At 32.7% G+C, this 13,825-nt stretch overlaps 1 protein-coding gene across 1 annotated transcript; it reads left to right on the plus strand.

Moving 5' to 3' along the window:
* Positions 1-2,241: 2,241 nt before the first annotated feature.
* On the plus strand, positions 2,242-10,147 carry LOC115972027 (probable RNA-dependent RNA polymerase 1). The gene is made up of 5 exons (XM_031092163.1): positions 2,242-2,337; positions 3,409-3,697; positions 5,716-7,556; positions 8,102-8,252; positions 9,117-10,147. Exons 2-5 carry the CDS (start codon positions 3,470-3,472, stop codon positions 9,909-9,911), a joined length of 3,015 nt encoding a protein of 1,004 aa, XP_030948023.1. The 5' UTR covers positions 2,242-2,337; positions 3,409-3,469; the 3' UTR covers positions 9,912-10,147.
* The last annotated feature ends 3,678 nt before the right edge of the window (positions 10,148-13,825 follow it).

Genomic DNA, 13,825 nt, shown 5'->3' on the forward strand with positions numbered 1-13,825 from the left:
GACTAGAAGGTTTAAACAAAAAATTGTATGGATGTGTTGATGGGTTCCACTAACCAAACAGGTTGTATGCTCTTCACACTTACGGAACAAGTTAAAGCTGATTTCTCATATTATTGGTCCACATATTGGTCCTACCCTCCAACTTCATCTTACATGAGCTTACCAATAGTTTATTCTTTTTTCTTTTTCTTTTTTTAAAAAAAAAAAAATTGTTTTAAACAGTCTAGAACCTCATTTTTATTTCCATTTTATCCCTATATTTTACTAACACATTGGAAAGAAGTAGAGGTGTAATCGTGTTTGTCTAGAATCTTCTATGCACACAAAGAAGTCTTGGCCAATGATGGTCTTTTAGGAAATACCCCATGCCAAAGAATCAAATAACAATGTTCAATTCTCCCCCATTAGTAAGTCTCTCTACGCATTCTTGTTGCAAAAGTTTTCTCATTTCTCTATCAACATTCAATTTCATCACTCTTTTTAGTTTAGTCCTTGCTCACAAAGGAGGAATATTCAGCATCATAATTCATAGGTAGTAAAAGGCACTCCCTCTTCTTGTTAGTTTCAGTGTGGGGTAGCTTTGTTTATAACTTTATATTATGATTGGTCGCACTACAAAGTTTTCTATGCAATCTCTGGAAATGGGTTCTGCTTGGCCCAAAAAACAAAAAACAAAAAAAAAAAACATAGTTAGAAATTAGAATTAGATGATTCCCACTTCCACCTGAGACCGGGTTTGCTAATTTTCTATTAAGCATGGCATAAACCAATCAGCTTCAAGGATTTGTTTTCTTTTCTACCATCACTATCAAAATTCAGGGCGTGATGATTTTTTTTTTTTTTTTCTTTGGGAAAAAAAAAGTATATGTATTATTTTACAATAATCTATAATTGAATAACTTTTTTTTATACATGTATTTGGTGATAACACATGAAAATAATCAAGTATTTATTTTACATTTTGGTATAACATGATACGATAATAGAATGGAGTAATATTCTGATCAAAATTTTTTAATTACACTTATAAAATTATATTTATACTCTTTATGGGTTTTACTTAACATTCAATTAAGTATAATTTAAATAATTGTGTAATTAAAATCATTACCCTTTGTTCAAATTACTATCTCTATATATAAATATATATATATATATATATATTTTTTTTTTTTTTAAATTGACGATATCTCCCCTAAATATTAAATTTTAAGCACTTACAAAATTCACTTAATTGAATAAAATGATGATATATAAAATAAGCTTGAATGGAACTAGTGTTCTTTTAAATCCCGAAATTATATTTAATTGAATAAAATGATGATATATAAAATAAGTTTGAATGGAACTAGTGTTCTTTTAAATCTCGAAATTATATATGAATGTATTAAATTTTGCAATAATCTTATTTTCAATGTACAAAATCAAAAGATCATCTTTTTTTTTTCTTTTTTTTTTTTAACGCGATAGTTGATTTTGATCATAATAATAACTAAAAATACCCATTTCATAGCAGCAATGAAAACAATAAGAACAAGTATAAGTGCAATGACTGCATAAACACGTTGATAATCAAAAGAGTTTTTAGCACAATTAAAAAATATTTAGCAATTTTTTGAAGCAATTGTGATCTCATACATAATCAAGATTTGCCTAGGACATGCTTGAACAACAAATTCATATAATCTAATCCGATATGATTCCAAATCTATCATGTAAAAGTTTGATAAAAAATTTATATTATAATTCTAACACTCCCTCTTCTGTAAGGTCCAAAGTACAAAATTTTATAAAACTCGATATTCAAACACATACTATTTGTTGTGATACCGTAATAAATAATCACTGGTATAATCCAATTCAGGCAACTTGTGTATTTGTGCTGACCCTTCCACACTCTAATATCAAAACCCAATCATGCAGTGCCACCTCACAACTTAGCTGACATGTATATGTAACTCTCACACTTAGATCCTTGTCCTCAAAGCCTTAGACGCTGATAGTCTTGGAGAGTCTTTCAATCTGATAAGGAAATTTTGTACTTCGAAAAAAAGAAAAGAAAGGAATGTATAGAAAAAGTGTGGCAGAAGGACAAAGATCAACGTTGTGGTTTTCTCTCTAATCTTGGCCACTACGTTTAACAACACAAGAATAAAAGTAAAACAAAAAACAAACCTTTGACAATGTTCTTTGGAAAGCAATCATATTACGCCACGTGTCAATTACCTTAGATAATTAATGTCTGCTCTCACTCTCAGCTCTGTCTGTATATAGTCGATCATGAGCCTTACTTCTTTCACTGCAGCATAATTGTTCTCTCTGTGTTTTGCTTTTAAGGTGATACTCTCTCTTGCTTACTTTCAATTATTCACTTCCATTTCTCTTTATCACACATTCGTATATAATACATGGTTGAAGAATCAAGAATGTGAAGCTTCTTCATTAATATAAAAGCAAAATAAGAATTTGAACCTTCTTTCATGCTGGTTTTGAATTGTTTGGTTCAATAGTAAGGAAAGTTTTGGTTTTTGAGTATATTGCTGTCAAATTGTATTGTTTCCATAATGTAACTAGACAACATAATTTAATGTTTGGGTTATTATTTTCTTGAGATTTAATTTCTTTGAAGTACATTAATTTGCATTGAATATACGTTTTGTGCAAGTGTTCTACTTTTCTTAATTGACACTGTTGACTCTGTGTACTGACTTATTTTGAACATGATAGTTGAAAATTTGTTAATGGTTTTGATTATTTCATTGAGTTTTGAACATGACAGTGAGCAAAATTTGATGGTAAATTCAAATCAACATGCTTTTCTACACTCCTGCAATTCGATTTTCACTTTCAAATGCAAATGAAAGCAGAGTTTTTTTAGTAGCTTTCTTATGTTTTCCTGTTTATATTTTTTGGGCTCCATTTTTTTTCTTGAAAGATATCTTTACAGTCACTTTGATTTAGTTTTGTGGGTTCTCTCTTGTTATTTATATGATAATAATTCATGTGTAAGGTGCAGTGACATGTAAAACTTGAACCGCTATGACTTGGCTAGGCTGTTAATATTTATGTAGTTGATTGTATGCTGATAGGCTTTGGAGATATGATTTTAAAATTTTGTTTTAGTTCTTCCCCTCCTTGGCTAATGGTCTTACTGGTTGGAACCAATCAATGGAAAGACTAGCTTCATCAAAGTATTTGGAACTATTCCTTCAAAGTGACATAACCTGTGGACATCTTAGAAAGATTTGGGAAGAGGGGGGTGGGGGGGGGGGGGGGGGGGTGTTGCTTATTGAAACCCTTTCAGTTTGCTTGTTATCTGCTTTCATTGAAGTTATCTACATGGTTTTTGAACTTTTTCAATTGAAGACTTTAATTGGAAATGTGGTTCTAATGACAACCAAATTGCAGATTTCTGAAATCAGTCTCCTTGGCTAATCAACATCAGTTTCTGTGTTCTGGACAATATAGCATGGATAATATAGTGTTGTACTTCGGCTATCAAACTTCAAGGGAAAAATTTTCTGTGCTATGGAAACAGGAAAATGTTTTTGTCAGATATAACTTGGAAAAGAGAAAATTGTACTTCTTTTTCTCATACCTTTCTGAAGAGTACAAGCTTGAAATCTCTTATGAGAACATTTGGCAGATTGAGCAATATCGTCCACATGGTCAAGCTAAAAAGTTTCTTCTAATTCAGGTTAGCTGGTTAAAACATTAATTATAAATTTTCACAATTTGCTGCCCTCCATGTTTATTATAGTTAGCATTCAAACAAATAATTCTTGTCCTGTTTGTTTTCTTTGCAATGCTATGAGGAATAAATTGTCATGAGAAACAGTTATAACATGAAAAATTTTAATAAAGTAGGAAATGGTCAAATACATCGCAATGTGTGGGCATGTTCATAGTCATGCAAACTGGCATAGAGATAGTAATCATATTTCTCCCTTAATTATGGTTTTTGCTTGTAACAATGAGTGTGTGTGTGTGTGTTAACTTATACTGAGTCTACTAATCATATATTTTAGCCTATAACTTTAACTTGTAATTACAGTTTGTAATTACGTTTTAAAGTGTTCCATGAAGATTTTAAGGAATAATGCAAACTACTAACTATTTAAAAAGGGTGAAGAAATCCTTATATCATACAAACTATCTCTAGTATGTGCAAGTATATGGTGTAGAGCCACTAGTGAATATTAGAATTTGGTCTTCCTTGGACACAAGTGTTGTATACCCTCAAGATGAGTCTTAAAATGACCTAATTTAGGCTTCTTAGCATGTGTAAGCATTCGGGCAACGCTATTTATTCCTTACTTTAAGGTTTTTCCCAATTAGTCATGCTTATCATCCTATTGATGGGCTTGTAGAAGAATGATGAAGTTTTCATTTTCAACAAAATTTTTGTAATGAAAGTATTATTAGCTCTCCTTTTTAGATTCTAAAACTCCATATTTTAATTTTTAGTTATTTAAATATTTCATGAGAAGTAGAGTTAGGGAAGCGAAGATTAAGGTTCCAATGTTGTTACCTTTTACAGTTTTACTTAAGAGACTCATAGATGATTCCATTTTAGATTGCCTTCAAGTTGGATAGTTCAATTCTGCTCTAGAACATGGTGTGTGTGATTTGCGTATTACACCACCTGTCCAAAGGTTTCTTGTCATTCCTCTTTGATCTGCTATAAATTCTTTCTTCTGACATCAACCCCCAGCTCATTTTATGGTCCTATATTCTAGCAGATGTGCTACTTTAAGAAAATGTTTTCTACAAGGAAGGTGGACTCTTATCCTCGCCTTGGTTTTATTGTTATTATTATTGTTAGAAGTATGTGGTTAAATGATTAAATTTACCATATCCCAATAGCCTAAGCTTTTGGGAGAATCAGTAATTTAACAATTATTATTATTATTTCCACATTACAACAATGACTAAGAAAATTAAAGGAAAAGCCAACACTTGCTGTGTCTCCATATCTTGAAGGTGGACTTTTTGAGACCTCTTTTGTGAATTTTGAGATAAAACCAAAAGGATATTCATTTTCTTTGTTTAACATTTTTCTTCCTTTTAGCCAATATTCAAAGATCCCATTCCCAGCTATATATCTCTCATGTTCCACAGCTTAATATTGGTTGGTCGGAAACCCTACCCCATGGTTCCAGTGTTAGCTGACTTCATAAAGTGGAGGTCATCACATCACAACATGGAAGGGCATCCATGACACAAATCTGACTCCCATGGACTGATCCTTTCTCTACCCACTCAAGATATGAAGATATAACTCACCCCTCTTCTTTCCCCCATTAAATAGATCCTAGTATCACTTTGTCTTTAGGTGGAAGAAGTAACCTTCAGCATTTCTTAGTCCTAAAAGATGAAATAAATTATATTATACCTCAAAAAGGAATAATCTAATAATAATAATTGTGATCTCGTAATTATTTATAAAGCCTAGATCAAGTATATCCCTGATGTGGGTCTCAACACACACTTAACTAATTCAATTTAATATCCAATCAATCTGGAGTATCACATAAATATACTTGTTTATATTTTTATGTTAACTATGCTTAACTTCATCACTTTGAAAAAATGTCTTTCTATGTCATGGGTAAACCCTCTTGTCTTCTTTTATATAAGTTGAAGCTGCTTTGATTTATGTGACATTTAAAATTGATTTTTTTTTTCTTAACAATTTTTTCTTTGAAATGTTAGTTACTTGGAGCTCCTCGGATTTTTTTGAAAGATCATACTGGTCATTGGGTTCGAGAAGTTGATTTGACTCCGTCGTGCTACATTGGCCAATCTTCTGCTCTATGTTTGGAGCTTCCACGAAAGGGCTGGATTCCAAAATTTTATGGAGATTTTGTCTCTTATAAGAAAAATGAAGGCCCTTTTGGTCTGAAGCATGGTTCTGCTCTCCCTTGTAGCTCAAGTCTAGTCCCTATTGTGAATCCACCTGAAGGCTTTGACTTGCCTAACAAAATCTTGTTTAAGATCAACTCCTTAATTCAACATGGCTGTCTTCCTGGGCAAGCAATTGATGCCAGTTTTTATCGGTTAGTTGATCCTAAGAGAATAAAAATTGAGTATATAGAAAGTGCCCTAGACAAACTGTCTCATGTGAAAGAACACTGCTATGAACCTGTAACCTGGCTTAAGAAGCAGTACACAAAATATGCCACATCGAGGCAACTTCCTAAAAGTACTACTATGTCTTTAGATGATGGGTTGGTATATGTACACAGGGTTCAAATAACTCCATGTAAAGTATATTTCTGTGGTCCAGAGGTTAATCTCTCGAATCGTGTGTTACGCAATTATCCTGAAGATATTGATAACTTTCTTCGTGTTTCTTTTGTTGATGAGGACATGGATAAACTGCATGCAACAGTTTTATCTCCATGTGCATCTTCGGAAAATGGGGAGAGGCGAACTGGCATCTATTTCAGGATACTGTCCACTTTACGAAATGGTATAACTATTGGTGGTAAGAAGTTTGAGTTTCTTGCATTTTCAACCAGTCAATTACGAGATAATTCTGTTTGGATGTTTGCTTCTAGAGCTGGCCTCACTGCAACAGATATCAGAAAGTGGATGGGTGATTTTCACGAGATTAGGAATGTAGCAAAATATGCTGCCAGACTGGGTCAATCATTCGGCTCTTCAAGAGAAACATTGAGCATTAGTAGGCAGGAAGTTGAAAATATTCCTGATGTAGAAGTTGTAAGGGGTGGAATCCGATACTGTTTCTCTGATGGTATAGGTAAGATATCTGCAGAATTGGCTAGAGAGGTGGCTACAAAATGTGGCCTCAAAAATTCTGTTCCATCTGCATTTCAGATTCGATATGGTGGGTACAAAGGTGTCATGGCTGTTGATCCAACTTCTTCAAAGAAGTTGTCATTGAGAGAGAGCATGTGTAAGTACAAATCAGAAAATATAAAACTAGATGTCTTGGCATGGAGTAGGTATCAGCCTTGTTTTCTTAATCGTCAGATAATCACTCTTTTGTCCAACCTCGGAGTTATGGATCGAGTTTTCGAAAAGAAGCAAAAGGAGGCTATAGATCAACTAGATGCTATGTTAACAGATCCGTTGAGCTCACAGGAGGCACTGGAATTGATATTCCCAGGAGAGAGCACAAGGGTTCTAAAGGAAATGCTTTTGTGTGGTTATCAACCTGATGCAGAACCATTTCTTTCAATGATGCTACAAACATTTCGTGCATCTAAGTTGCTAGAATTACGTCTCAAAAGTAAGATATTCATTCCAAATGGAAGATGTATGATGGGATGTCTTGATGAAACCAGGACATTGGAATATGGTCAAGTATTTGTGCAAATTTCTCACTCTAGTAGGCAGCTCTCTAATGATTTCTCCCATATGTTTCGCACCAGCAGCTCAAACCCAAACAATTTAATTTTTGAGGGTGATGTAGTTGTTGCTAAAAACCCCTGTCTACATCCCGGAGATGTGCGTGTTCTTAAGGCTGTTGATGTTCCGGCTTTGCACCACCTGGCAGATTGTGTCGTTTTTCCGCAAAAGGGGAGGAGGTAACACTGTGATATCCAACTGTAGATAATTCTAAAGCATGAAATCCTATAACATTTGCACATATACATGAACATACATACAGAGTTTATGCATAATCCTATACCAGCATTAGTATATACACATTTTTGCGTCAGTTTACACACATTTATGCATACCTTTACATGCTTACATATATGCATGCATATGTATGACATAATAACCCGTTTGTACTTCTATAATGCATGCATTGATATAATATGTACCCTATATAAATGATATGAAACATATTCTCCTCCAGTAGGTTAATTTCCATGAAGGTGGCTTGTCTATTTATATGGCCATATGCTATTATCTGAACTTATTTGATTTTAAGATTGCTGACTAAGCAATGTCTTTGTTCACTACTTGATGGAAAAATTATAACGTTTTTGGCATGATCAACAAATAATTGCATATTGTACTTTCATACTGGGCTGTTGTCTTGGCAAGACACCACCTAATTAAATTAAAATAATTTCTTTGGGAATACTCTACTCACTAACATTAGTTTAACAATTTGTATCAGACCTCATCCAAATGAATGTTCTGGGAGTGACTTGGATGGAGATCTATACTTCGTCTGTTGGGACCCTGATCTTATTCCTCCTCGGCAATATCAACCAATGGAGTATATCGGAGTACCAACTAAGCCACTCGATCATGACGTTACAATAGAGGTAATATCAATTTATAAGTGGTAACAAGTCATACATATTTTGAGCACACCACATTTTAATTTGCCTCTGCAATTAACCTATGCATAAAACTGCAATATAAAAGTAGGGTAAATTAGTTCTTATTGAAAAATATCAACACATTTGCTTGTACCACTTGATGAGAATACACCATGTTTCCGTCATCTAGCCTTTGTGACCTTGGGTTTTCTATATGTTAAAAACAATTATGCATTCAGTTTATACGTGGCTGCGTATATTCTTGTGCATCTAATGAGCAGTCTTTATGATGCTGTTTAAGAAATTTTTTTATGGCATGAGGGAAAAGTATTGTTTCCATACTCACAAACTATTATCTTTTCTGTTCTTGTTATATTGTTCACTAATGCACTGTGTTGTTTAAGAAAATCAAACAAATATTAATATGTGCACAGAATAATAAGCCAAGTACATATAATTGATTGAAATGCTCTTATTTGGATATTTAGGATCATTGAAAAGATTTTTTTAACAAATATATTTGATTTTGTTAAAAGGCTCTGGCTTGTTATAGGGGCATTAGTTAGGAATTTGGAAATTCTAAGCATGAATTGCCTCATTATCAAATCTAGAAATCCCATGACTTGTGGTCATTCCATTTGCCTTAATGATACTGCTTCTCTCTGCTAGGCATTAATGCATCACACTAATGCATAATGAGTAAGACATTCAAAAGAAACTTTCTAATATTTTTGACTCATGCGATGTTCTGCACTCGTTAAATTTTAATAACCTGTTAAAGATTACATTAGTTCCTCATATTTTCTGTCTCATTTGCAACATCCTTCTATAACTTACATAACAAAGCATGTCACCATTGTGCTACAGGAAGTACAAGAGTTTTTTGCCGACTACATACTCAACGACCGTTTAGGAATCATCGATCATGCCCACACTGCCTTTGCTGATAGGAATCACAGTAGGGCAATGAGTTCTCAATGTCTTAAGCTTGCAGAACTACACTCAATTGCGGTTGACTACACAAAAAGTGGTGTTGTAGCTGAAATACCCGATTATCTGCGAGTTAAAAAATATCCAGATTTCATGGAAAAGCCTGATAAAGGCACCTACGAATCAAAACGTGTGCTTGGAAAGCTTTATCGAGAGGTGAAAGACCATGCATCGCTCACAAGCCCTGTAACACCCTTCACCTCGGATGTAGCAAAGCAGAGTTATGATCCTGACATGGAAGTAGATGGCTTCCAGGACTACATCAATGATGCTTTCAATTACAAACAGGAGTATGATTACAAGCTGGGGGGTTTGCTGGATTATTATGGGATTGAAACTGAAGCTGAAATACTCAGTGGGCACATATTGACAATGTCAAAATCTTTTAATAAGAGGAGGGATCTGGAACAAATTAATTATTCTGTAATGGCACTAAGAAAGGAAGCTCGGAGCTGGTTCAACGAGGGAAGTGAGTCAGATTCTGACACTGATATAGTCAATGCAAAAGCAAAAGCAAAAGCATCGGCATGTTACTATGTTACATATCACCATAGCTATTGGGGTCGCTGCAATGATGGAATGGATAGATCTCATTTCCTCAGTTTTCCATGGTGTGTCTTTGACAAGCTTATCCAGATCAAGAAGGATAAATTAAGTAACATCATAGCTTGAGACTTATCAGAATCGGAGCATTAGTTGAGTCATGAATTGCGCTTGGATTAAGAAGTTTATTATAAAGATTCTAAGTATGTAATTAAGAAAATTGCTTGTGTGACTACTATTTATCTTTACTTATTGTTACTAGTATTTGCTTGTTGATAAACTACATGTAAATGCTCCAAGAGGATGTTTGGGGTTATAAATTATGTTTCAACTCCTGTTGAACAATATATCTATGATTTCTTATCATATTTTCTTATTCTTCAACATCATGCTGTGCATTCAGATCCATTTCTCCTTGTCAATAAGCTTGATGCTGTTTGGGCATATGCTTGAGAATGGCTTGGCACATGAAATCAGGTAATCAAGAACTAGATACCTTACTCAATGCTGTAGGAACATAAGGCTGCTATCTATTCCTCATTATCATGTATGAACAATTGGGAGGGCAAGTATATGACTAAACCGTAATAACATATATAAACACTAGTCAATAAATGCAATTTCTTTATCTATAAAGAAAACACAACGGTTGCAGCCAATAATTAACTTATTGGCAAGAGCTCAAAAATCAACTCTCCCAAAACCTCAGATCTAGTCTACAAGTAGTGTATATATATACTGCAGCTTTTTTTCTTACATATATTTTGTACTCGTAGTTGGTGACCAAGGTGATATAGGATCGTTAAGAGTTTCTAAGAAACTCTGAACTTTCTAAAATCCTTACACCTCTTTCGTAGTAAAAGGTTTAGAATGACTATTATGTTGGAATTATCCTGGTCAAGATATTTTTGGTGAGTGTTCTTTATATGTCCAATCCTATATGTAATGGTTGATTGGACAAGTTATGGGTACAAACTTATTAGTTGTAAACTAAGACTACAACTTCACTTAATACATTTTTATTAGATGTGAATTTTAACAAATCTACTATAAGATTATATTTTCTTTTTATATCCTCTATGTTTGCAAAATTTCTAAAAAATCAAAAATTAATAATTATGTCATCAATTTAAATTTCAAGTTTGTGTAGTCTAAAATTATGCATAAAAAATAAATTTACGAATCGAACAATAAATAATATCCAATTGACACAAAGTTTGGTATGTGTGTTAACAACATAAAGAATATGCAATCCAACAGATAAATTTTTAAAATATGTAGTCATTTTAATTTTTTTTAATGGGAATTGTAGCTTAAGTTTGAAGCCAAACTTTGTCTAGATAGATAAGCTTGATGGGTTAGTTTAACAAATGTAGGCCTATTTGATATTTGTTAAGCCTGGAAATTACACATCTGATTCAAATAGTTACGATAATTGGGAAGAAAAAAAAAATCTATGCAAAGTGATATTGCAATGGTTCAAGTAGGAAGTGGTGTAGTGGATAGTTCCTATCAAATACTTAGGGAAGAAGTTTACAATTTTCAAAGACTCAATCAGTGCTTTGTGGACAGGACGATCAGGATAGGTCTCCCCCACATTAAACTTCCACAAGAAGGAGAGAATTCCCACTCATTGGGGAGCAGGGTGACCCCCCATGAAAGTTTCCAAAGTAGTATTTGGGAATTAGCACTATAATACAAAAAAGCTTGTTGTCCATAACTTTTCCTAAGCCAATGGGAGATTTCTTCCTTTTCATTACTGGTTCACCTATGGCCTATGGGATATAGCTCATTATTTTTGGTTTGTACGGAATGTGATAATTTCCTAGTGTAATCAAAACCTTTTTTTTTTCTTTGGTAGAAATGGGTATTTATTTAGGCCGTGCGTTTTGAGAGCCTAAAAACATAGCGTTTTTAAAACTCAGAACTCTTTTTCATAACAATAACTGTTCATAAAGTTTTTGCAATGCTTATTTTAAACTCAAAATATCGTTTTACAACAACGTAGAGCAAATACATCAAGTTTGTCCATTTGCCACCAACAGCTAGTGTCTAAATCCAGGATTCATAGGACACTCTTGGAGTACCGATACAAAAGAAAAGATGGACAATAGGAACACAACTCTAAAAAGGTTTTATTTATTTATTTATGAGGGGTAAAAATTTTCTGTAATTGAATTGAGGCAGCTATATGGATTTTGGGGCTTAAGGTGAAGATTAAAGTGAAGCTTTTTATTTTATATGTTTAAATTTTTTCGTTAATTAAGTTTATTCTACTCACTTTTTTAGATGCAGAATTACTAATTAAATTTTTGTATTAAAGTTTCTTTAACATTTTTTTCCAATAGAAAATATGGCTAATTCATGTGACCTTTCTTTTTCACTACATCACTCAATAAATTGAATACATGATCTTTGGCAAAAATAGAAAAATACCCCTTTCGCCCAAAAGTTCTAACAAAATGTCTTTGTTCTGAAATTATCTAGTGATATGTCCATGTTTTAAAACTCAATTTTCTAAAAACTGAGTTTCAATGTAAAACTCAATTTGTAGAAAATCAAGTTATAAGCAATCAAACTTTAAAAAATAATTATGGAACCTAAGTTCCATTTGAAATTTTTCAAGGAACTCAAGTTCCATGAACTCGAGTTCCTTACTAAAATTCAATTTTTAGAAAATCAAGTTTCAAAATAAGAGTATTTTTCTAGATAGTTTTAGAACAGGGGCATTTTACTGAAACTTTTAGGCGAAATGGGTATTTTGCCATTTTGGCCCATGATCTTTCTACTTAGGCCATATATATATATACTTGTATTTTTTTGAAAAAACAAAGAAAATCTTAGGCTATACTTTGAACAATATATATATATATATAAATTAATTTTAAACTATATTCTATATATATAAATCATCCACTCATATTTTATTTAAGTAGTAGAATATACAGTTCCAAATATAAACACGATCATAATAAATGTTTAATGCTAGAATATATAGTTCAATTTTCAAATAAAATCATCAAATTTTATATTTAGAAAAATAAAATCATATTATGTTAAACTTTCGCGTGAATTGAAAGGATTGTTGACTAGTTATATATGTAACTAAGAGCCTACAGTTCAATTAATTCGGTTGAAGTAATGATATTGATAAGGGCAAAAAAGTTGATTTTGCTCTCCCTGAGCAAAAATGCTCTAACCAATATTTTGCTGAAAGGTTGATTTTCCTCTCTTTCACATTTTATATTTCCCATCAAATCTCACTTTACCAATATTTTACTCTTGACTTTCTTTCACTTTACCAATATAAAACTCACTTATTTTTTCTTCTCTATTCCATTTTACCATTATCAAAGAGAAGCAAAGTTGAAGAAAAGTTCAATGAAGGATTAAGGAATTATTAAACAAGGTGAAAATTATTTATTTAATTCATATTTATTTTTTAAATATATTAAAATACGATGTCAATTTTTATTTTTAATATATGCTACAATCTTATGGCATTAATGGATGAGAATTTAGTTGCAAGTGAGACTCATAATATGTTCTAAGGAATATTTTAGGCTACTAGATGGGAACATAATATTAATTTTTATGACTAAATGTTCAAAATTTCATTTGACAATATTAGGCCATTGAACTCAAACATTTCTTAAATAATGACACTAGTGAATTTGGATGTATTTCTAGCATTATTTGTATTTATTTTTTTGAACCAAAATTTTGGTAATTAAAACTGTGGGGGCCAATTAATCAATAATTATTAAAACCGTGTTAACTGGGTCTGTGGCCCATCCGAGGATGTTAAACTATCCGAGGAGGCCCGCATAAGGTTATAAGGGGAACCAAATGAAAAGAGGAGTAGATATCACATGAGATGGGTCCAGTATTCGTCTGAGAATAAAATCCTTCTCGGCAATATGTGTCCAAGGACGACTTGAATGCCATATTGTCACAAACACACTTCGAAGTTGCATTATCACTAAAGGTGGGACATGGGCCAAGGGTAAGAAAGAAAAGATAAACAAATATCTTTAACAACT

Source organism: Quercus lobata, chromosome 12 (genome assembly GCF_001633185.2).
Source record: "Quercus lobata isolate SW786 chromosome 12, ValleyOak3.0 Primary Assembly, whole genome shotgun sequence".
Taxonomy (NCBI): Eukaryota; Viridiplantae; Streptophyta; class Magnoliopsida; order Fagales; family Fagaceae; genus Quercus; species Quercus lobata.

What these genes read in the sequence shown, in the direction of transcription:
- LOC115972027 (XM_031092163.1), top strand. Translation starts at nt 3,470, where the DNA reads ATGGATAATATAGTGTTGTACTTCGGCTATCAAACTTCAAGGGAAAAA. An exon ending in AAAAGTTTCTTCTAATTCAG is followed by an intron (nt 3,698 to 5,715) that starts GTTAGCTGGTTA and finishes TTGAAATGTTAG; the next exon opens with TTACTTGGAGCTCCTCGGAT. An exon ending in ATCATGACGTTACAATAGAG is followed by an intron (nt 8,253 to 9,116) that starts GTAATATCAATT and finishes ATTGTGCTACAG; the next exon opens with GAAGTACAAGAGTTTTTTGC.